The sequence below is a fragment of the Panthera onca genome, chromosome C2 (assembly GCF_046562875.1).
Source record: "Panthera onca isolate mPanOnc1 chromosome C2, mPanOnc1 haplotype 2, whole genome shotgun sequence".
NCBI lineage: Eukaryota > Metazoa > Chordata > Mammalia > Carnivora > Felidae > Panthera > Panthera onca.
Genome location: NC_138347.1, coordinates 84080158 through 84103756, shown reverse-complemented (window position 1 = coordinate 84103756; position 23599 = coordinate 84080158). Strand labels below are relative to the sequence as shown.

General features: G+C 40.3%; 1 protein-coding gene across 2 annotated transcripts in view; it reads right to left on the bottom strand.

The window, feature by feature from the left end:
- Positions 1-23599, bottom strand: part of MCF2L2 (MCF.2 cell line derived transforming sequence-like 2) — a 265561-nt gene that overhangs the window by 27882 nt on the left and 214080 nt on the right. For both annotated transcript variants that reach the window (XM_078453181.2, XM_078453182.2), the window contains exons 19-25: positions 23271-23363; positions 22178-22270; positions 18514-18585; positions 15090-15215; positions 7427-7642; positions 6441-6533; positions 6188-6266 (exon numbers count right to left, since the gene is read on the bottom strand). In XM_078453181.2, coding sequence (XP_078309307.2) covers positions 6188-6266; positions 6441-6533; positions 7427-7642; positions 15090-15215; positions 18514-18585; positions 22178-22270; positions 23271-23363 — 772 coding nt within the window. The remainder of the gene's footprint in view (positions 1-6187; positions 6267-6440; positions 6534-7426; positions 7643-15089; positions 15216-18513; positions 18586-22177; positions 22271-23270; positions 23364-23599) is intronic.

The following is a 23599-nucleotide window of genomic DNA, read 5'->3' as shown; positions in this document are numbered from 1 at the left end:
TATAAAAAGATCAGTGACCACCTGGAAAGCAGTGGGGGATGAGGGAAGAACAGGAGAAAGGTAATAAAAAGGGGTATGATCTTGTAGGGGTGATAGATGTGTTCATTATCTTGACTGTGGTGATGCTTTCACAGGTGTGTACATGTGTCAAAACTTATCAGATTGTATATTTTAAATATGTGCAGTTTATTTTGTTAATTATACCTCAATAAAGGCATTTAAAAAATAATAGTTTAAGGCCTTGTCCAGAAACTTTAATAAGCTAAAATGCATATTCCAAGTCATTAACCACAGCTATCCTAATTCCACAGTTCTAGGATAGGACCCAGATACCTGCATTTGTAACAAGCTCTTCAAGTAATTCTAAGGCAGGCTATCCCTAAATCATCCTTTGTGAAACTATGGTAAGGATTTCTAGTACAATCTTGTGACTAGAATGTTGCTTCTGGGGAAAACAGGTAACTTGTTCTACTGGGGTTATTACATCTTCCTGTTTTATGTCTCCAGAGCTCTCATATTCAATTACCTTAACATATATTTAGTATAGTATTAATAGTTCAAAAGCAAAAGTAGTTTTTCCCCATATTAACTTTATATAAATTAAAACAAACTACATAATGTAGTATTATTTCTTGGCAAAGGCCAGAAATTTAAATAAGAAACTTACATCACTTGGTTGTTGTGACAGAAAACTGATGTGGTGGTTTTCCAATCACCCTTCTTAGATTATCTTTTTCTACATCTTGTGATGCATACTCACCCTTGCATCTTCCTATCCACCTAATGGTCAGAGAAGACACGAAAGAATGTGAAATGGTCGCATTCCTGCTAAGTCTCTAAGGACAAAGTTTATCTTTTCATAGTCACATAACTTTCCTTACCAAACACAACAACCATTATCAGTATAAATGATAGGAGAGAGATTTTCCACATGAGACTAGTATTTCTTAGCCTTCACATTACCTGAAGGAAATATCTGAACTCAATTGATCAAGCTTATTGTGAATTTTTCCTATCAAATATCCCTGCTGTTATGAGGATCAATTGAAAAAACAAATGTGAAAGAGCAAAGCCTACTCAAAGATGAGTTTTAATTATTAAAAGGCATTCAGCAAGTGATACCTGTGAAAATAGTTCAGGAGAAAAAATAAAAACCCTAAAAAATGGTCTCCTCCATGAAAACATGGAAAAAACTGGCAAAAACAGAAACAATACTTTCAGAACACTAGAAATTAAGCAAAGGCTTACAGCAATCAGGGGAATATTTATTCAAGAAAAATGGCAGTATCTTAGTATGTATGAACAGTGAGCTTTGTGGTATTTTAGCTGCCCTATTCCCAACCAACCTCTCCTTCTTGATGGTAGCTTTGGAAACCAACAGCCTGCAGTCATGGTGAAAATTAACAACCTGGCAGCCATAGGAGGCAGAACGAGGTTGGAGTTCAATCAAAGTTTCATTTCCAGAGAACTGTCATTATCCGACTTGCTTGGGAGTTCTTTGGAACACCCTACTTACAAGGCTGTCTTTCTTAGACCAATTCAGAGCTTGCACAGTGTGAAAAACCTTTTCCCTGGGGATATTTGTAGAAAATTACTAGAGGCAATTGTTTAACTTGTTGGCTGCCCGAGGCACTGGATAACAGCTGGGACAAAAATAGGCTAATCAAAAGTTTAAAAGGTAAAACTTGGGAATGAGATGCCCATAGTGGCTTTCAAAAGCTCCCAATATTCCTTAGAATCTAGAAGACCATGTGTACATGCCCAAGTCTGTATGTATGTTCATGAAAAATCTGAGAAGGTCTTATGCTCTCATCTCTGGTTGATCTTGGGGCTCTGTACAAATAGGAAGTGAAAGCTAAGGTGGAACTGTCACCTGCTTGTCTATGTGTTGAAGGTGTACTCCATTATCCACACAGAACTCCTGGCAAGGACTGGAAAAATCACTAAACAAACAATAACAAAACAACAAATGATACCAACAAAAAACACTGGAGATAGAGATGACTTTGGTTTCCAAAATTGCCATATTATATTATTTTAAACATCCAGTTTTCAGCAGAAAAATTGTAAGCCATGTAAAGAAGCAAGAAAGCATGGCCCATATGTAGAAAAAAGAAAAAAAGCAATCAAGAGAAACTGTCCCTGAGGAAGCCAAGATATTAGACTTCCTAGACCAAGACTTTAAATCAACTATTTATAAAATGTTCAAAGAATTAAAGGAAACCAAAAAAAAAAAAAAAAAAAAAAAAGAACTAAAGGAAAGTATGAGAACAAACACTCATCAAATTGAGAAAATAGAGAGAAATTATATTTAAAAGGGGCCAGTAGAAATTCTGGGTTGAAAAGTATAATAACCAAAAAGAAAAATTCAGTAGAGTGGCTCAATAGCAAATTTGAGCAGGCAGAAGAGTAAGAGAACTTAGATATAGATCAATTGAAACTATCCAGTTTGAGGAAGAAAAAGAAAAAGAATGAAAAAGAATTTATTTATTTTATTATTTTATTTTATTTTTGTAATAGTTTTTTTTTTTTTTTTAATTTTTTTTTTCAACGTTTTTTATTTATTTTTGGGACAGAGAGAGACAGAGCATGAACGGGGGAGGGGCAGAGAGAGAGGGAGACACAGAATCGGAAACAGGCTCCAGGCTCCGAGCCATCAGCCCAGAGCCTGATGCGGGGCTCGAACTCACGGACCGTGAGATCGTGACCTGGCTGAAGTCGGACGCTTAACCGACTGCGCCACCCAGGCGCCCCTGTAATAGTTTTTTAATTAAAAAATTTTTAATGTTTATTATTTTTGAGAGAGAGAGAGAGACAGAGCATGAGTGGGGGAGGGGCACAGAGAGAGGGAGAAACAGAATCTGAAGTAGGCTTCAGGCTCTGAGCTGTCAGCACAGAGCCCAGGGTGGGGCTCAAACTCATGAACCGCGAGATCATGACCTGAGCTGAAATCTGACACTGAACCATCTGAGCCACCCAGGTGCCCCAAGAATGAAAAAGAATTTATAGAGCCACTAAGAATCTGTAGGACACCATCAAGCACACCAATATAGACAGAATGGGAGTCCCAGAAGAAGACAAAAACAAAGAGGCTGAAAGAATACTTAAAGAAATAATGGCTGAAGACTTCCCAAATTTGATGAAAAAACTAATCTACACATCCAATTATCTACAAACTCCAAGAAATATAAATTCAAAGAGATACACCTAGATATATCAAACTGTCAAAAGAGAAAGAATCTGAAAGTAGTAAGAGAAAAGCCGCTTGTCATATGCAAGAGATTTTCAAATAAGATTAATAGTTGATTTCTTATCAGAAACTATGGAGGCCACAAAACAATGGCACGACATATTCAAAGTGCTTAAAGAAAAAGACTCAACCAAAAATTCTGCATCGATGGTCAATTGATTTTCAACAAGGGTGTTGTCTTAGTTTAAGCTGCTATAACAAAGTACCATAGACTGGGTGGCTTATAAACAACAGAAATTTATTTCTTACAGTTCTAGAGGTTTGGAAATCTTAGATCACATGGTTGTGTTCTGGTGAGGGTTCTCTTCTAGGTTGAGGTTGCTGACTTCTCATTATATCCTCACATAGCAGAGAGCAGAGATAGGAAGAAAATTCTCTCATGGCATTTATGATGGCATTAATCCTATTCATGTCAGCTCCGCTCTTATAACCTCATCTACTCCTAATTACCTCCCAAAGTCTTCACTTCCTAATACCATTGGGTAAAGTTCCAACATATGAATTTGGGGGGAATACAAACATTGTTAAGTCACTTGAATCCATAAAAAGTGCCCAGACCATTCATGAAGAACAGAACAGTCTTTTTAACAAATGGTTCAGGGACAATAGGATATACACATGTGGAAGAATAAGCTTAGATCCCTAATTCAAAGATTAACTCACAGTGGATCAAGGAGTTAAAAACAAATTTTTAGAAGAAAGCACAGGTATAAATCTTGGATTATGCAATGATTTCTTTTTTTTTTTTTAATGTTTATTTATTTATTTTGAGAGATAGAGGGCTGGATAGAGAGAGACGGAGAGACAGAATCCCAGGCAGGCTCTGCACTGACAATGCGGGGCTTGATCACACAAACCATGAGATCATGACCAGAGCTGAAATCAGGAGTTGGATGCTTAACCAACAAAGCTACTCAGGCGCCATTAGGCAATGATTTTTTAGATATGACGCCAAAACACAAACAACCAAAGAAAAAAAAGATAAATTAGACTTCAACAAAGAAGTCATCAAGAAAGCGAAAAGACAAGCCACAGAATGTGAAAAAATATTTGTAAATCATATATCTGATAAAAGTCTAGTACCCAGAATATAGAGGTTTTATATATAGGCGTTGTATAGACATTTCTTCACAGAAAATATACAAATGGCCAATAAGTTGGGGCACCTGGGTGGCTTAGTTGGTTGGCTCAGGTCATGATCTCACGGTTTGTGGGTTCGAGCCCCACGTCGGGCTCTGCGCTGACAGCTCAGAGCGTGGTGCCTGCTTCGGATTCTGTGTCTGTCTCTCTCTCTGCCCCTCCCCTGCTCATGCTCTGTCTCTCTCTGTCTCAAAAATAAACAAACATTAAAAAAAAAATTTAACATTTATTTATTTTTGAGAGAGACAGAGCATGAGCAGAGAAGGGACTATCAGCACAGAGCCTGACGCAGGGCTCGAACTCACAGACCGTGAGATCATGACCTGAGCCGAAGTCGGACACCTAACCGACTGAGCCACCCAGTTGCCCCTAAAAAAAATTTTTTTAAATGGTCAATAGGCACATGAAAAGATGCTCAATATTACTAGCATTAGGGAAGTGCAAATCAAAACCACAATGAGCTACCATTTCATATTTATTGAGATGGCTATAATAATAATAGTAATAATAAAAAGACAATAACAAGTGTTGGTGAGGGAAGGGAGAAGATGGAACCCTCATACATTGCTGGTGCAAACAAGAAATGGTAGTAGTGCTTTGGAAAACAATTTGGAAATTCCTCAGAAAGTTAGCATAGAGTTAGTGTTACCATATGGCCCAGAAATTATTTATATATATTATACATGTATACATGTATAATATATATATGTATTTTTCCCAGAGGTTCACACAAAAACTTATACACAAGTTTCCATAGCAGCATTATTCATACTATCCAAAAAATGGAAACAACCAAAATATCCATCAGCTTATGAATGGATAAACAGATATGTTATATCCATACAATGTACTATATCTCAGCTATGGAAAGGAATAAAGTACTGAGACATGCTACAATATGGATGAACACTGGAAAAATTTTGCTGGGTGAAAGAAACTAAACAGAACATGCCACATGTTATATGATTCTGTTTCTGTAAAATGTCCAGAAGAAGAAAATCCATAGAGATAGAAAGCAGATTCACAGTTGCCAGGGTCAGAGGGGAGGAGGAAGATGGGGAATGATTGCCAATGGGCACAGGGTTTTATTGTTGGGGAGCGTGATGAAAATGTTCTGGTGACGGTTGTACAACCTTGTGAAGAGATCAAAACCCACTGAACTATACACTTGAATAAGAGTGCATTTTATGGTATGCTAATTATATCTCAGCTTAAAAAAAAAAAAAAGGCAGTACAGCTTCTGAAAGTAGTACTGGCCATTTAAATCCCCATAACATAGGGGTGCCTGGGTGGCTCAGTCGGTTGGACGTCCAACTTAGGCTCAGGTCATGATCTCGCGGTCTGTGAGTTCGAGCCCCGCGTCGGGCTCTGTGCTGACAGCTCAGAGCCCGGAGCCTGTTTTGGATTGTGTCTCCCTCTCTCTCTGACCTTCCCCCGTTCATGCTCTGTCTCTCTCTGTCTCTCTCTGTCTCAAAATGAATAAATGTTAAAAAAAAATCCCCATAACATAATCTTGGGTGGGTTTGGGATTTGGGGTTGAGAAAGTTGACCTCGACAATTTGGTATGTAGGGGGAACACAGTTGAAAGGGACACATCCACACACAACCACACACACACACACATACAAACCCCACACAACTTAAAGCAAGCATAGGTGCTTCCAGGTGCCATGAAAATGTGGCCACAGTTATTTTCCTGGCAAACCATTTTCTTTAACAATATCCCCAGTGTGCACACCCACCACAAAATTAGAATCAGTATAACTCTGCAGACTAAAGTCAGCAGGGTAACCTTACCTTTAATATTGTTTTGCTGTTCCATTAGTAATTTACTTATTTCTGAAAACCAACAATCTCTGATTTCCTTTGAAGTTGCCTGCAATTGCAGATAAGAAGACACTCTGAGTATCAGATCACGTGGAACATTAATTGGACAGGGTTTTTATTTTCTGGATAACCTTTAGAATAATGAGATAGAAAACACTTGCCAAGTCATGGAACACAATAAGGAAAGAGTAGAAGACATCTGTGAGGAAGGCATGAGCTTTACCTGCAGGATGTATTTCTCAAGTCCATTTCGGTTGGCAACTTCAAACTTTCTGTTGCTCCCCCTTCCAAGCTGGCGAACTGAAAGTGTCTTCAGCTATTGTAAAGAAAGAAGAAAAACTGCTGTACCACCGTTGTCTGATTTTTAAACTGTCCCCGTCAGCCACTCTAGTTCTTTCTACCCTTGGTAGTTCTCTTCTATCTTCCTTTCACATGTTTTGTTGTCTGTTAATGGCCCCAAGGAGCATAAAGCACACAGTGTCATCTCTCTTCTCTGTTTCAGGGGACAACACAGACTGTATCTTTTCATGGAGTCCTCAACCTTTAAGCAAAGAGATCATCTCTCCTTTAACACCTAAGTATTTCACAAATCTGTATATAATAGTAACCGAATTAGTCTCCACTAAGAAACATAAATAACAAAAGCTACTATGAACAATTAGCAACTTCAATCACAAAAGCACAAATGTGTGTGTGTTGCACACATGCATGTGTGTGGGGGGGGGAGGGGGGTCTCCTCACCAGCTATGAAATATTTCCTACACAGGCGAGAGATGATGCTTGGTGTAGACGTGGGTTCCTACACCTCCAGAGCCAGGATATTGTCAACGCTTGTATGCAAAGATGTGTGGTTGAGAAGGGTAAGTCAAAGATGAAATCCAGCCCATGTTCTAATCACCAAGTCTTTCACCCCTCTGCCTGGAGGGTACTTTCCCAATTAATTTGTCCAGACAGGCTGCCATATGGTCCCTTTTCTCTACCTAGCACTCTTTTCTCAATGCCAGCCCTGACCCTGTTCAGTGACTGATTACCAGCTTGACTTTGGAGTTAGAAAGATCTGGATGTGGAGTCTAGTTCTGTTGTGTGGCATTTGGCAAGTTAACCTCTCCTCTCTAGGCTTTAGTTTCCTGATCTGTAAAACAAGGATATTGATATTTCTCTCCATAGAAATATTGCTGCTGATTCCCAAATGCAACAGGACCCCTTTACCTTCATGGATTTCTTAAAGCTGTAATGAGGAGATAGGCCCTGGTCACTGGGCTCCATTCGTATCTTACAGAACACGATTCCTCTTTCAAAAAGATAGATTTGCCTCTGGCTGGGCTTAAATCGAATAAAATCCTTCATTTTATAACGATCCTTGTGAACTGTCCAGACACTGAAAGAACCATGCATCAACAGCTTGCCCAGTTTCCTGATGTCATCCTTTGGGAAACACAGACATACATAAAAATAAGCTGTTACATTTCTTGACAGGGAAAGAGCCCATAAGGGTCTATTTCCAAATTATAAAGCGTGCTTATTTGAAGTTGACAATTTTGAAAGTGCCAATCAGGCTCATCTATCACTAAATCAAAACTACAATTTTGTGAGCTTCACTGAGCATGGCACCTTTCAGTTATGTAGGGATATAGTTCAGCTGTGCAAGGTAAGAAACATAAAGCATGTTAGAAATACTTGAAGTAAAGATACTGGTACTCTGATATTTTTGTCTTTAGAGTTATTTCAGCTAGCAGACTTCTGTTTCCTCTTCTTTGTTTTTGATACATGACAGTCTACTTTAAAAGGGCAAGAAATTCACATTTAGGTATGTTCAGGAGTGACAGAATTTTTGCTGCATTATGGACCTATTCCATAATAATCCATGCATTTCATCTGTATCCTAACATCTGCTTTGGGTATGAGAAGCTGAGAACGTGAGATTTGTTCTGAAGGAAAAAAGCTTAATATCCCCTAATCTTCATAACATTGTAATGGAAATAGTAATTACATTCAACTTTGTGTTTTTCAGAGTGAGCGGATGGGGCAAAGATAACCCCAAATGACAAAATGTTTTAGAAAGTCTATTTGGCTTCAGGGACCATTTTACGATGCTTATCCCTCCACTAGCAAACCCACCTTTCTCCTGTGTCTGGTTAAAAGTCCAAATTAGTGACTCTGCCATCTCTGACCTGTCTCCAAAGGGTAGCGGAGTGAGATGAGCTAAGAATATTGTATTTTATCTTGTATTTTTAAAAAAACTAGACCACTTGAGGTAGATAATAAAGAATTTATTTCCCTAAAGGAAAACACCAAAAGGAGAAAATTATTTGAAAAGGACCAGGAAAGAGAATTTTCCCTGAGTTATGCCTAGCTGACATAAATCCTTACAATTCCTGAGAGTTAATACTAGAAATATGTGCATTATTTATAACTGGGCATTTTTATAATTTATTGTTTATATTGAGCAAACTGTGAATATTAAAATGATTTGCTGCACTTCTGAAATTCTAAAATAAAAACTTCAAGAAGTGAAGTTGGTGCTTACGGTGCTATTTTTCTCTTTTTGCTTTGTACAGTTTACACGTGTAAACTGTGGTGAGTGAAGGAATAAAGAGCCCCAAGCCATAAGGACTGTGCCCCTGAAAGCATGACACTCTTGCTTTGACTGCACAGGCTCAGCTTGACCAGGCTCCAAAACAGGTAGATAATGGGTTCATGAGGACCCCTGAAAAATTCTTCACTTTTTCCACATCCTTCCAGGAGCCACTGTGGCAATTGCAGTGATTGCATTCTCCTTTAAACCCATTCAGTTTCTACTATATACACATAAATAATTCAGGAAATACGTTTTCATCAAGGCCATTGGCAAAAGTAGGTGCTTAATATTTGCCACATGAACAGCTATAATCAGTAGTTTCTATTTTATTTTTTTAAGCTTACTTATTTTACTTTGGTGGGGGGCATAAGCAGGGGAGGGGCAGAGACAGAGGGAGACAGAGAATCTCATGCCAGTCCCCGCTGTTAGCACAGAGCCCAATGCGGGGCTCTAATCCGTGAGCTGTGAGATCATGACCTGAGCCGAAATCAAGAGTCAGATGCTTAACCAACTGAGCCATCCAGGCACCCTGGTAGTTTCTATTTTAAAATGTATTTATATTCCACCTCATTAAAAAAATTGATATATCTTATAAAAATATATACAATACAAGCAGACAGAAAATAACCAAGGAAATTAGGGTGAAAAAAAGATTAAAATAAAGATGAAGAAGTTGTACATAAAACCCATATAATAAAGCCATGTAAACCTGTTGCAGACAAGATTCTGACCTTCTAGTGGGCAGTACAGAGGGAAACACTATATGATACATTATGCCCCAAAACATACCCAAACCAGTTGTTCAGGAAACACACAGCAATTCCTATTAATGAGATATGAGAGAAATTTCTTCCATGGGTCCTGGTCCTCAATAAAGAATCACTGAGTCAAATACTGAACATGTCCTCAACCATACCCCAGAATAGATAGACAAGTGGATTTTAGGTAAAGCTGTTTTCTGACAACACATTTGGTGAACGTGCAGGCATCACTTCGAAGCACAGCTGGTAAAAGCAATTCTAAAAGAAACCCGAATGATGGGGGAGTGGGGAACAAGTCCAGGCGTGTACTCTCTAATGACCTGTGGAGAGCTGGGTGAGGTTAGTTAAAGTGACTGCCAAGGCCATGAGGATACTGCCTTGTCTATAGCTTTGCTGAAGAGGCAACTTTAGGTGGCGATGTTGTCTTTATCACCTCTGCTCTTTCCACCTCATCCCTCCAGCAGCCACAGCTGTCTGCACCTTAGTAGGCAATTGACCAACAGATATAAATTCAGAGAGGGGCCAGCCAACTTGACTGTTGTCTGAACTAAGGCAGTAATCCACAGGAATTGTAGCTGTGAGATGCGTTGTAAGAGAGCAAGAGGTGTAAAATACAATTAGGTAGCAGAGCAATAAAGTGAGTCACCAGAAACTATGAGGAAGAGGACAAGACATGGACAGAGGGAACGAACCAGTCAGTGGGTGGTGAGAGGAGAAGACATCAGGTGTGTGGATGTATCTGGCACATACAGGCAGGGCACACAGGTGAAAACCTCCACTTCTCCCAAGCCAAGGCCCTAGAGCTGCTATGAGTCCTGGAATTGTCCCATTCCCACCTCTGTGAGCCCAGCTCTTTGTTCTGACTCTTCCCAAGGCTCTATGGTCACCTATTCCAGTAAGCCCATCATCACTGGAGGTCAATGGAGGGAACTGCTGGGTCTTTTGAGTCCAGCTGAAACAGAAGGGCTGCATGTCATCCAGGTATTTGCATACACTTTCTAGGGACCACACTTGTGATGGGATTGGACATCTCAATGCTCAAGGCCCATCTTGCAGCAGCCAAGGGTGTGTGCCCTATGCAGAGCTGATGAAGAGCAGGTGCACAAGTATTACCACCAGCGAGGATGTATGCTGGCATGGAGGCAACCCCACCTCCCAAAGGCAAGGGCAGGGGGATCCCTCTGAGCAAGATCAAAGATGACCCTTGATCATCTTTTCAACTATATGTATCCTTTCTTTCCAATTAGATTGAAGTTGGTTCCAGGGCCGGAGACCACATGCATAACTCCTGCAGATATATGTCCCTTTGACATATAATATTTATTCGTTTACTGGCACGAGTACCTGGGGGGACATGAAACTAAATGCTCCACACTGTGAGGAAACTAATTTGGTGATGCCCCAGTACTAGATTGAACAATGTCTCCAAAAAAACTCATGTCCACCTGGGGCCTCAGAATGTGACCTTATTTGGAAATAAGGTGTTTGCAGTTGTACTTAGCTAAAAGGAAATCCTCCTAGAATAGGGTGGGCCCTAATGCAATGACTAGTGTCCTCATGAGAAGAGAAAACAGAGACGCAGACACAGGCACACACATAGAGGTGACTCCATGAAGACAGGCAGAAACTGGAGTGATGCAGCTATAAGCCAAGGAATGCCGAGAATTGCTGGCAACTACTAGAAGCCAGGGGTGAAAGCAAGGAAGGAGGATTCTTTCCTAGAGTCTTCAGACGGAGCAAAGGCCTGATATCACCCTGATTTTTTACTTTTAGCCTCCAGAACTGTGGAGCTTTTTTATTGCAGCTCTAGGAAATGAATATATCTGCAAACCAGGTTTTCTAGTAATGATGTAATATTTGTGGCCATCACTTTGGTGTGTTGAATCTTTTTAAGTTTTTTTAATGTTTATTTATTTTTGAGAGAGATAGAAAGAGAGACAAAGCATGAGTGGGGGCGGGGCAGAGAGAGAGACACACACAGAATCCGAAGCAGGCTCCAGGCTCTGCACTGTCAGCACAGAGCCCGATGCAGGACTCGAACTCACGAGCAGTGAGATCATGACCCGAGCCGAAGTTGGACACTTAACCAACTGAGCCACCCAGGCACCCCTGGTGTGTTGCATCTAATAGATATCAACTCAGAGATACAACACAGGGGCTATCCCAAAACAAATAATGACATGAAAAGTCAGATGGCCTCCTCCATGTGGGAAATGATGGCAATATAAACTAGTAACTATTACCATTTTTCATGTGTGGAATTTTGTAGGTAAGAACTCTGATAGAAGAATTTCAAATGTGACTATATCAGCGAAATGAAAAATCTGGCCGGGAGAGTGTCTACTGAACACGGCCTCAAGAAAGAGACCACTTTCGGATGCCCAGGTTTCCATCCCTGGCAGTGACAGCAATGTGACAAGGATATATATTTCTTGCACAAAGACATAGGAAACATCTGGATAAATGCATCAGCACAAAGTCCAGAAACAAAAAGAAGAAGCCATAGGACAGAAAAGCCCCTTAATACAATCACCAGAAGCAAAGGGGTTCCTTCCTTTCCGGTCTGATCAAGTACCCAAGGAAGTCAGCTGTAGGGCCCTTTCTTCAGCATCTACCAGCTGCCAGGCACAGTGCTAGCTGCTTTTATTGTGATTAATCCTCATTAACTCCTTACAACCAACCGCCCTTAGACACAGGTGTCTTGAGCGTGGGAAGAAGCACAACGCAATTTCACTGAGTTGTTAAGATTATTTACTCAGTCTTATCTCTGCAGCCAACACTACGGTAAGTAAAGTAGGAACTAAAATAAAATACCTGGCCTTAGCCCACAAAACTTGCAATAAAAATATATCCTTTATTGAATGGCATAATTTGTTCCAGAAAATAACCTTTACTACTCAACTTTGGAACTTGTTCCTGGCAAGTCAGGATTTAAAAGGACTCTATACAAATCTCTATTTTATGCGTTGGATTGAATAGAGGGGACACTTTTTTTTTTTTTTTTTTTTTTTTTTTTTTTGCCAATGGAGGGAATAAATGACATCTCGGTGTTCCACAAAATAAACTTTCTTAAAACAAAATTTTTTTTTTTAGTTTCTGTGATAAAATTAAACCAAGAACTAACTGAGTGTACAACAGGAATAACATTGTAAATATCAGGAGGGAATATTTTCAGTTGTTTTAATTATGCATTCACCCACTGAAGTTCAGTGTCCTTCCTTTTCAGAACCACGTTAATATTGGATACCAAGTAGTGAAACTAACAGGTTAAGTTCTAGGTTTGTCCACACACTCAGCACATGATTGTAAACACCCTGTGCTAAGGTTCTACAAAGCAGAGTCAAAGAATCTCAGAGTCCTAAGATCTGAGTTAGGAGTAGCTGAGTTGCTAGTAAACGCTAAACAAAATCAGATGAACAAAGTGTTGAGAGAATGGCACCGTGGACAGGGAAGGAAGATGTCCAAGAAGTAGTCCAGGTTGATGCACGACGTAATCTTGGGTGAGCTAACTCTTCTTTCCGTGGATCTAATCCTGAATCAGAAACTGAAAATTTCACCGCCTATAATTCAATAGGATTAGATAAAACTGTCAGGGTAAAGTAGCTAATGTACTAGTCATAAAGCAAGTTAAAATCTTAGTGAAAAAACCAAGAGTTTACGTCAAAGGCACAATTCCGAGGACATACGGGAGAAAGAAGTTCTTTGCATTTGATGCAAAACTGCCTAAAATTCTATAAGCTGCTTCATCTCATTTGCATGCAAGCTTCCTTAAGTGAAATTAGAATTCTACTTACTCACATTTTGGTAATTATTTTCTCATAACTTCCTCCTCCTATGTTACCCACACTTAGAATAAAACTGGGAGTTTCCTGCCCTGTGTATGATTTCCAAGACATTCATTTGATTCAGGGAGATGGATACTAACAGGATTAGCTGACACGTGTTCAAAGATAAAAAGAACAGGAAGATGTCCCAAAATGATTAAACAAATTGCTTCCTTGAGTTTCCTTAAATGAAGAAGGAAAAAAAATTTACCAAGAAAATCATCCCCTCTCTCACATACACTGTGCTTCATGAATACCCTTCTGAATCATGCATCAGAAGTAAGCAGAGAGCACTCTTGAGTCCCAGGGTACAGTAACAGCATTCACTGCCTGATCACTGTGGACCCAGTGGGGCTGCTTCTGAGATGCTGGTCAGAGAAATACCAGGAGGGAGGGAAATAAAAAGACCACATTGGCCCCTAATTAATTTGCAAGGTTTGACTTATGATCAGGAAAGAAGAGAAAGGTCATTTCATTTGCCTAGACTTCAATGAACAGTATGTTAAAATGGGATAAAAATAAGAAGGAAAAGTATCTGTCTGAAATGTAATTCTCAGAATGCTTGATCCTTGTGTGGTAGACAGAATAATAGCCTCCCAAAGAGGGCCACGTCCTAATCCCTGGAATCTGAGAATATGTCAAGTTACGTGACAAATGGGAATTAAGGTTGCTAATGGAATTAGGGCTGTTCATCAGCTGATTTCGAGATGGGGAGATACCAGGGATTAATGGGTGGGTCCAATGTAACCACAAGAGTCCTTGAAAGTTGAAGAGAAGGTCCAAGAATGATGTGATTTGAGAAGAACTTTGAAATGGAGAGAGAAACCATGAGCCAGGGGATGTGTGTGGCCTTAATGAGCTGGACAAGGCAAGGAAACAGATTCTCTCCCACAGCCTCCCAAAAGGAAAGTAGACACCTTGATTTTAGCCTGGTGAGACTGTGTTGTACTTCTGACCCGTGGAACTATAATATAATAAATTTGTGCTGCTCTAAGCCACCAAGGTGGTGGTAAGTTTTTATGGCAGTGATGGAAAACTAATCCACCTAAGTCAAGATCTAGAGCACCTCCAGGAAAACCAGTGATGGGCCAGTCCTAAGAAGCCCATACAGTTACAGAAGATAGCTTGCCTGGAATTCCTGGAATTGACCTACTCAGGAGTTTACCCTAATGCCTGGGTTGAGAGAGTTCAACTCCTTAGCATTGCTTCTTTTGGTATTTTCCTTCAATCATTTGGATTAAGGGATGTACGATATATGCTTGTCAGACCTCTTCTGAGATCTGCGATGTGAAAATGGAGTTAGACTTTCACTTAGGACCTATTTTCAAAGGACTTTGTACCAAGAAAATCTGAGTCAAGAAGGAAAAAAATTTAATCTTTTAATAGTGCCATGAGTCAGAATAAATTACTCCTTCATCACTTTGCCCCGCCCATATATGTCCTGGTCCTTGAGTTCCTGGCTTTTCCAGAGTGTGGGTCAGTCTCAATATTCAAGACCCCAGGAAATACAACACAAGATTCCTGAAAATGCTAAGCTGTTGCCTCGATTCCTACAGCACAGATTTGCAGAACAATTTAGGCTACTTTCCTCAGAGTCCAATTCCTTTACCACAGGTCATCTCTCTAACTTTGCCATAAGCTATCTCCTATGTTTGTACTATTGTGCCTGCCATTTGCTGAGATGTTCCAACACTTGCTATGGCACATACCGGACATCCAGTGACTGCTGCCAGGTCCACGGCCAACTCACAGGACTTGATCAAATCCTCCATCATGGCCAAAGCTTGTTGTAGTTCAGCTAAGAATGCTGAATCCTTGGTCCTCTTTGGCCCATTCTGTGGAAACCAAATGCCTTGTTGGAAATCAAAAGGTAAACCATCTACCAAGTGAACAAGGGAAACAGGACAGAGATAAGGAGAGACCAATCCAGCCAGCACAGAGACTGAGAAGGCAAATACATGGATCTCTTTCCCTGCTCCCAAAGAACGGTGGTTAAAGATACTTGCTGGTTTATATACATGATAAACACACAAGCAAAATAATCAACTGCACCTTCTGTACATTGAACTAATGAAGAATGACGTTCACAAAATCATGGATATTATATTCCTGCTATATAAGAAACATACTGACCTTTTATTTTAAAAAGTTTATTTATTTATTTTGAGAAAGTGAGAGAAATAGAGAGGCAGAGAGAGAGGGAGGAAGAATCCCACACAGGCTCTGTGCTGAAACAGGGCAGAATCTCATGAACCTCGAGATCATGACCTGAACCGAAATCAAGAGCCAGACACTGAACAGACAGAGCCACCCAGGAGCCCCCATGCTGACCTTTTTTAGAGCATGAAAAACCCAGACCCTTTATCTAAGCTGCTCTCCCTGTTTACATCCCACCAGGGGCTTATTGAAAAGTACAATCTCAGTATCATATTCCTGTGGGTAAATTTATGCTTAAAACCATCCCAGAGGAGGATATTTGTAAACTCCCATAGAGGCAGAGAATGAGCTGCCTGCCATGTGGAGGCTTACTAATGAGTATCATGTAAATGCCCTAACTGTTGGATTTGCCACATTGAATCCCCCCTCCAGCTCTACCCTTTCTCCCTCTTCTCCTTCCCCCGTCTTTCCCACATTCTATCACCATGAAAGACATGAAAGAGGTAAGCCAACATGGTCTGCACCTCCCAAACACAAAGTCTCAGCATTAAGTGGAAACATTGTAACTAATTCAAGAGACCAATGTTCCAATTATTACTACTGTGACACTTAGGACATAATAGAGATGACTGTTTCTGTGTGAAAGTCTTTTGCTTACAGTTTCAGTATTTTATTCCCCTGCTACCTACATAGCATATTTATCTGTTATCCGGTAAATACCAACAAAGAGATTTTGGTTTCTTCCTTTTTGTTTTTAAACACATCAATTTCTGGGGTGCCTGGGTGGCTCAGTAGGTTAAGCATCCGACTTCGGCTCAGGTCATGATCTCACAGTCCATGAGTTCAAGCCCCGCACCCGGCTCTGTGCTGACAGCTCAGAGCCTGGAGCTGCTTCAGATTCTGTGTCTCCCTCTCTCTCAGCCCCTCCCCTGCTCATGCTCTGTCTCTTTCTGTCTCAAAAATAAATAAAAACATTAAAAAAAATTTTTTTAAAACATCAATTTCTCCTTTTTTTTTTTTTTTTTTTTTTTTAAAGTTTACTTATTTATTTTGAGAGAGAGAGAGTGAGCATGGGAAGGGCAGAGGGAGAGAGAGAGAGGGAATCCCAAGCAGGCTCTGCACAGAACCTGACATGCAGGCTGAATCCCACCACCAGAGATCATGCCCTGGGCCCAAATCAAGAGTCAGACGCTTCACCAACAGAGCCATCCAGGCACTCCTAACACATCAATTTCTACAACAAAGGACAGACAGCTCTTTGCTGCTCCCCTCCCCCATATAGCCCCACCTCTTTTTGTCCTCTACAGCAAGATGTAAGCAAAGGTTTGTGTATTTTCCTAATCTCTGCCTAAGCACTGGGGATCAGTTTCTTTGGATCAGGGATTTGAGTGACAAGACCAATCAATGACTTGAGACAAAGTCATGATCTCGCTGTGTATGAGTTTGAGCAATTCGTGAGTTGGAGCCCCCCACCTTGTGCTCTCTGCTGTCAGCACAGAGCCTGCTTTGAATTCTCTGTCTCCCTCTCTATTTGCCCCTCCCCTGTGATTTCTCTTTCAAAAAAAAAAAAAAAAAAAATATATATATATATATATATATATGGTCATGACCCCACGGCTTGTGGGTTCCAGCCCCGCATTGAGCTCTGTGCTGACAGCTCAGAGCCTGGAAGCCTGCTTCAGATTCTGTGTTTCCCTCTCTCTCTGCCCCTCCCCGCCCCCCCATGCTCTGTCTCTCTGTCTCTGAAAATGAATAAACCTTTAAATATATATATATATATATATATATATATATATATATATATATATATATATACACATCAGGAAAAAACCCCTCAACTTCCTTTTCGTGACTCAACTGCTCCTACCCTCTCCTTCCCACTAACCCTCCTCCCACAAACACAGCAGGTAGTTACTTTTACATTGCATAATATAGGGCTCAGAAATATCCTTACAAATATTACTAAACTAACTTAGGCTAGCTCCCCTTGCTCCAGGCTATAAAATTATTATCTGTATCTTGAGCTTCTCTTAATTTGAAGGGGTCCCTACCATATATTCTGAGCAGGGAGGGCATACAAATGACTGCTCCTCGTGTTTTTCTTGTTAAAACCAGAATATTTTATAGGAAATTTAAAAGAAACCCCACTGGTAAGTCACAAATTTCCTGTGAAATGTGGTATGTGGTATGGCTCCCATCTCTTCTTCTTCTTTTTTAATGTTTTATTTATTTTTGAGAGAGAGAGAGTATGAGCTGGGCAGGGGCAGAGAGAGAGGGAGACAGAACCCACAAAGCAGACTCCAGGCCCTGAGCTGTCAGTAGGGAGCCCGAAGCGGGGCTCGAACCCGAGAACCACGAGATCATGACCTGAGCCCAAGTCAGATGCCCAACCGACTGAGCCACCCAGGCGCCCCTCATAATCCTACCATGCAGGAAAACCACAGCTGAGATTTTATCATATTTATTTCCAGTCTTTTATGTATGCATTTTACACATTCATTTAATTTCGTATTCCTGTTAAAACATTTTTTTAAGTTTATTTATTTTAAGAGAGAGGGAATGTGAGTGGGGGAGGGGCAGGGAGAGGGAGAGCCAGAATCCTAAGCAGGCTCCATACTGTCAGTAATGCAGAGCCCAAAATGGGGCTCAAACCCACAACCCTGACATCATGATCCGAGCTGAAATCAAGAGTTGAAGCTTGACCAACTGAGCCACCCAGGCACACCTCCTGTTAAAATATTTCTATGTAAAGGAAAGAAAATGTATTACTACTTGTCCTGTCACAAACCTCAGGTTGAAATTGCCTTTAATTGTTTTGTTTTTTCTGTGACTATAAATTATAGGATATATACTATTTTAGAAAATATAAACAATAAAGATCATAAACAAGAAAAACAAAATTGCCATAAATCCTTCCAACCAGAGACAGATACCATTGACAGTTAGTTATATAAGCTAATATTTAATATACAGTACCTTAGCCGAACCTCCTTCCTGGTCTCCTGGGTCTATCTCCCAATCCTTAGGAGTCTCAAAGTCCAGCAGACCCTGCATTAACCCAAAAGCCTTATTGGAAATTAAAAAGCAAAATGCCAACTAAATCTACCATGTCAACAATCTCCAGCAAATGCCAAATCAACAGAGGATGTATGTAAGTTTGTGTGTCACACGTAAGGGGGAAAGAATGGCACAGAGTTCTTTCCACAACCAGAATCATACTGGAAACATTATTCTGGAGCCTATTTTTTCCCACTTAACATATCACAAACATTTTTCCATGACATTATGTTTTTGTAAACATGTTTTTTAATTGCAGACTGTTGCATTCTGTAGATAAATCATAATTAATTAATCTCCCTACTATTAAACATTTAGGTTCAATAATTTTTACTATAATAATAATCTTTGTGCATTTTTCCTAAGGATAAATTCCTAGAAGTGAAATCGTCAATGTTAAAAGTTTTGATGCGTATTTCCAAGTTCTTTACAGAAGGACTATGTTCCCACCAGTCATATATGAAAGCTTGCTTCATTAGCCCCACCATACATGGAGTATTAACATTTAATCAAAAAGTGTTGTCAGTTCAATCAACAGAGAAATTCTACCTCATTGTTTTAATGTGAATTTCTCAATGAGCAGGTGAGTTAGAACTTTCAAAAACATGTTTGCCATTAGCATTTATTCTTTTGTAAACTGCCTATGTCCTCTGTTCATTTTTTTATTATTTTCTTTTTTATTTCAACTTGGAAGTATAATTGACATATAAAACTGTTAGGTATTTAAAGTATAAAGTTAAAGTATATATGGTATATATATTTGGTACACATATATATTGTAAAAGGATTGCCTCCATCTTGTTAATTAACACATCCATTACCTCACATATTTATCTCTTTTTTTCTTTTTTGGCAAGAACATTTAAGTTCTACTTTTAGCAAATTGCAATTATATAATACACTGTTACCAACTACAGTTACAATGTTTTACATTAGATCCTCAAGCCTTATTCATCTCATAAGCTGTAAGTTTATACCCTTTTACTAACCTCTCCCTATTAATTCTTTTTTCTAATAGTAGTCTATTTAATTTTTGTAAAAGAAGAAAAATGAATATCGCATGACTTGCATTACACAGGAAATCAGCACAACCACCTATTCTAGAACATTCTTCCTGTAATAAGCAAAATTTACTGTAAATAAATAATGTACCATTTTCCAAATCATATATATCTTAAAATCTAGGCTAGAAAAATTCTCTACATTAAATTTGATAGTTTCCTTACATAGTCTATTTGACATAAATCATGGGCTCAATAAAAGTGAATTTCTGTTGTCCCTAAATGCATCTATTTTTAATATATGCTAATATACAATATATTTTTAATCAGTTTGCCATGACTCATTAGACATTATGTACATTATGTACTCAAAACTCTGTTCTGACTGTTAATTTTCATAATACCTCAGGAAAGATATTATTTCATAGGTATCATTTCTTTTTGGTTCTTTTTTTTTAAATTATTAACTTCTATGCACTCATTACTAGACATGCTGACCATCTGTCATGTATCTATCTTGCTTATATGATATTTTACCCAATTTTTCAGGTGTCTATTTTTAATGGTATAATCTATCATTTCTTTCCCTTATTTTTGTACTAGGGAAAAGCTTTCTCAGACCAGGATCCCATGATCCTTTCTAAGCCATGAGACGATCAGTCAGACATCCATGTTCTTAAAGAAGTTGATGGTAGGACTTTCAGAATGAGCTCTGTCCCTCAGGGTAGAGAACACTGGAAAGTTCTTCCTTCCCTCACAGGCAGCCCAGTGGTCTGAACTTGTTTTTCCAGCATGCAGTGAATGGGAAAAACTGGTTTGCCTTGAGTGACCTCCCATGGTTTCACGCAGACGCCCGAGGAATATTTTCCAGTGATTCTGTCTCTTATTTCCTCAGTGAAATGAAGTAACAAAATTATCTAATTACTTTTCACCTGGACTACCTCATTTATGCTCCCAAGAAACATACCAGGAAAGTACTAGTACTACCTTCATGTTACAGTTGAGGAACTTGAGGCAGAGAGAGGTTCAGTAATTTGCCTGAGTCCAAGCAGTCTGGAAGCGTCAGAGCTGGATCCACACCCACCATGGCTAACTCCTCAGTCTGGGTTTCTAATTACTGTGCCCTGTGGTCCTCTGGCTATGGTACAGAACTTCATCATTGTCTCAGCATCACTTCTGTGGGAAAACTCGAGCACCTCGGTACCCGATGCCCCCAGACGGAGGTGGTGAGGACCCCCACTTGTCTGGCTCCTTCCTCACGGGGCTCAGTGGTAAGACTTGTCCAGCTTAGATGACAGTAAAGATGGGATGGTTACAGGAGTGTGAAGCCCTGAATGAACACTATTGAAACACACTCACAAATGCCACTCGTGGAGGGAGGCAGTGGGCATCACCCTCATTCCCACACCAGTGTGACATCTCTGGGTATAAAACAATGGCTATGTGTTCCCGGAAGCTTCCCAGGGGTCAGCACTGAGTGAGCTCTCTTCATGCATTACCCACTTGCCCCTCACACCAATCCTGTGAAGGAGGTTCCAGTATCTCACACAGGAGAAAACTAAGGCCGAAGAGGTTCAGTAATGCCACAGCAGGTGACGGCATAGCTGGTCCAGCCTCGGCTGAGGCTGCAGATGCAAACCGAAAAGGGCACCTTTTTCTGAGGGCAGAATGTTAGGCAATGAGCTTAACCTCCCTGAGCCTCAGTTTCTTCATACACCAGAGACTTTCTGGTGCATCTGATTGTGGGGATTAAATAAGAAATTTATATGGGAAGGTACCCAGTAAACAGCAGGTGCTTGTATTTTTTTAAGAGATGGTAACCACTGGGCAAGAGCTGCTCATAAAGGTTAACTCAAAACACAACATGGAGAAGTGGCTGAACCTTTCCCTCAGCTCACACATGGGGAGGCAGCCTGACAGCTCCTTCTGTCCTGTTTGGGTGTTTGGTAGTCCTCTCCTGCGGGTGTGCTGATGTCAGAGAACCACCTAGGTGTTCAGCAGAGCAAAATTCATTCTGTTATGTTGCTCTTGAGAAAGATCTCTTAATCTAGGGGTGGAGGTAGATGTTGCAAAAAGAGAAAAGACTCCGGTTTTGCCTTCTCCCTTCCATTGCTTTAATGTACATAAAATTGTGACTTTGAGGAAAATCACATCTCTTTTCTGAAGCTCCTTGCCTTATCTGTAAAATGGAGCCGACGATATCTTACCTGCCGATATCTTACATGAGAATAGAGTCTCTGGCTGCCTCCCTACCCTCTCAGCTGCCAGCAGTGTGGAGGGACTCCTTTCACCCTTTGCTCCCAAGAACCTCTCCAGCCCCAAAGCAGCCTCCTTAGAGATTCATGCCTTGGGCTGCATGTCAGATTAGCCAGGCTTCCAGGTCCTTTTCAACTCTCTGATTCTTTGGTCTTACTCCTCACTGAGGTGTGCTGCTTTAGACGTGGAGGACAGAAAAAGCCTGGAGGATAGACCTATCTTCACATTGGGAAGATAAAGTCATAGCTCTACATGTCTAAGGAAAAGAGCACCACAGCACGTGCATGTTTTCCCAGCACAGGAAAGCACTGTCTCATTGACTTTACCTTTAACAGCGTCTGGTATTTTAGAAGCCTCTGGCTTGGTCCTCTAAGATACTTAAAAAGAGGGATATTGTGATCCAATTGGCGCTGGCACACCTTTAAAAGCCAAACAGAAACAATGTGAAACAAAACAAACAACACCCAGAGAGAACAAAGCGGCAGCGTTTGAAAACAAGAAATAAAGCGGGCTCCTGTGGAAAAGAGGTACACCCGTGTTGACCAGCTTTGTAAAGCTATTGAGTTGTTGGATCCCTCAGGAACAGTATGTAAAATGAGAGAAAGGGGAAAGAGGATGGCTTGGCTAGTAATTGTATATGCAACTAGGGAAGCAGGACCATTTATTTCTTTTAGAAAGCAAGTCTGTTAGAACGCAGTGGGGCACTTCAAATCCTGAAAAAGATGCAGCCTGTGTTTGAGTTGGGGGTGATGTTGTCTTTTCAGCTCATTTTGAGTCTGGAAGACTTGATGACTTATGTGATGACTGATGAATATCATTCCAGGGAGCCCATTTAAAATTCCCCATCCTAATTTGAGAAACCTAACAGAAGACCATGGGGGGAGGGAAGGGGAAAAAATAGTTTCAGAGAGGAGGCAAACCATAAGAGACTCTTAAATACAGAGAACAAACTGAGGGTTGATGTGAGGGCCGGCGGAAAGGGGAAACGGGTGATGGGCATTGAGGAGGGCCCTTGGGATGAGCACTGGGTGTTGTATGTAAGCGATGAATCACGGGAATCTACTTCTGAAACCAAAAGCACACTATATACACTGTATGTTAGCTAACCTGACAGTAAGTGATATTTATGAATGAATGAATGAATCAATCAATCAATCAATCAATTCCCCATCCTACAAGAGGGCTCTGGTTTGCTCACCAGGCTACAGCTGCTCCTCACAGGCCTGTCCCATAGAGACCCAAGGCAGCATCAAAACTTCCAACACAGAATTTCAAAATAGGAGAGACTTTTAATAAATATAAATTCAAATGCCAAATTCCCCTGCCTTGTTCATACTTCTGATTTCTTTAAATACTTGGCGCATGCAAACATTGCTCAGGGAAAGCAATTTGTGGGAGACTTTGTGGTCTCAACATTACCCCAAAGAAGGCGCAGTCTTGACATTCTTGCCAGATTGCCCTAGCTCGGGGCAGATTCTTATGGTATTTAAAATACATTTGAAGATCTTCTTTCTGGAAGAGGAAAAGCATTGGAACAAATTAATCAGGTGGCATTTTTCAGGAAGAGAATAGGATGATACTGTTTATTCATTCGAATATTCAACAAGCCTGAGTATTTTCATGGTGTGAGGAACTGGGGGTGTGTGATAACCTTATGTTGGGGTGACTGTGTGATGGGAGGGCAAACAGAGGGCTCTAAACAGCCACAAGTACTAAGCACGGACATGAACAGGGTGCTGTGGAACCAA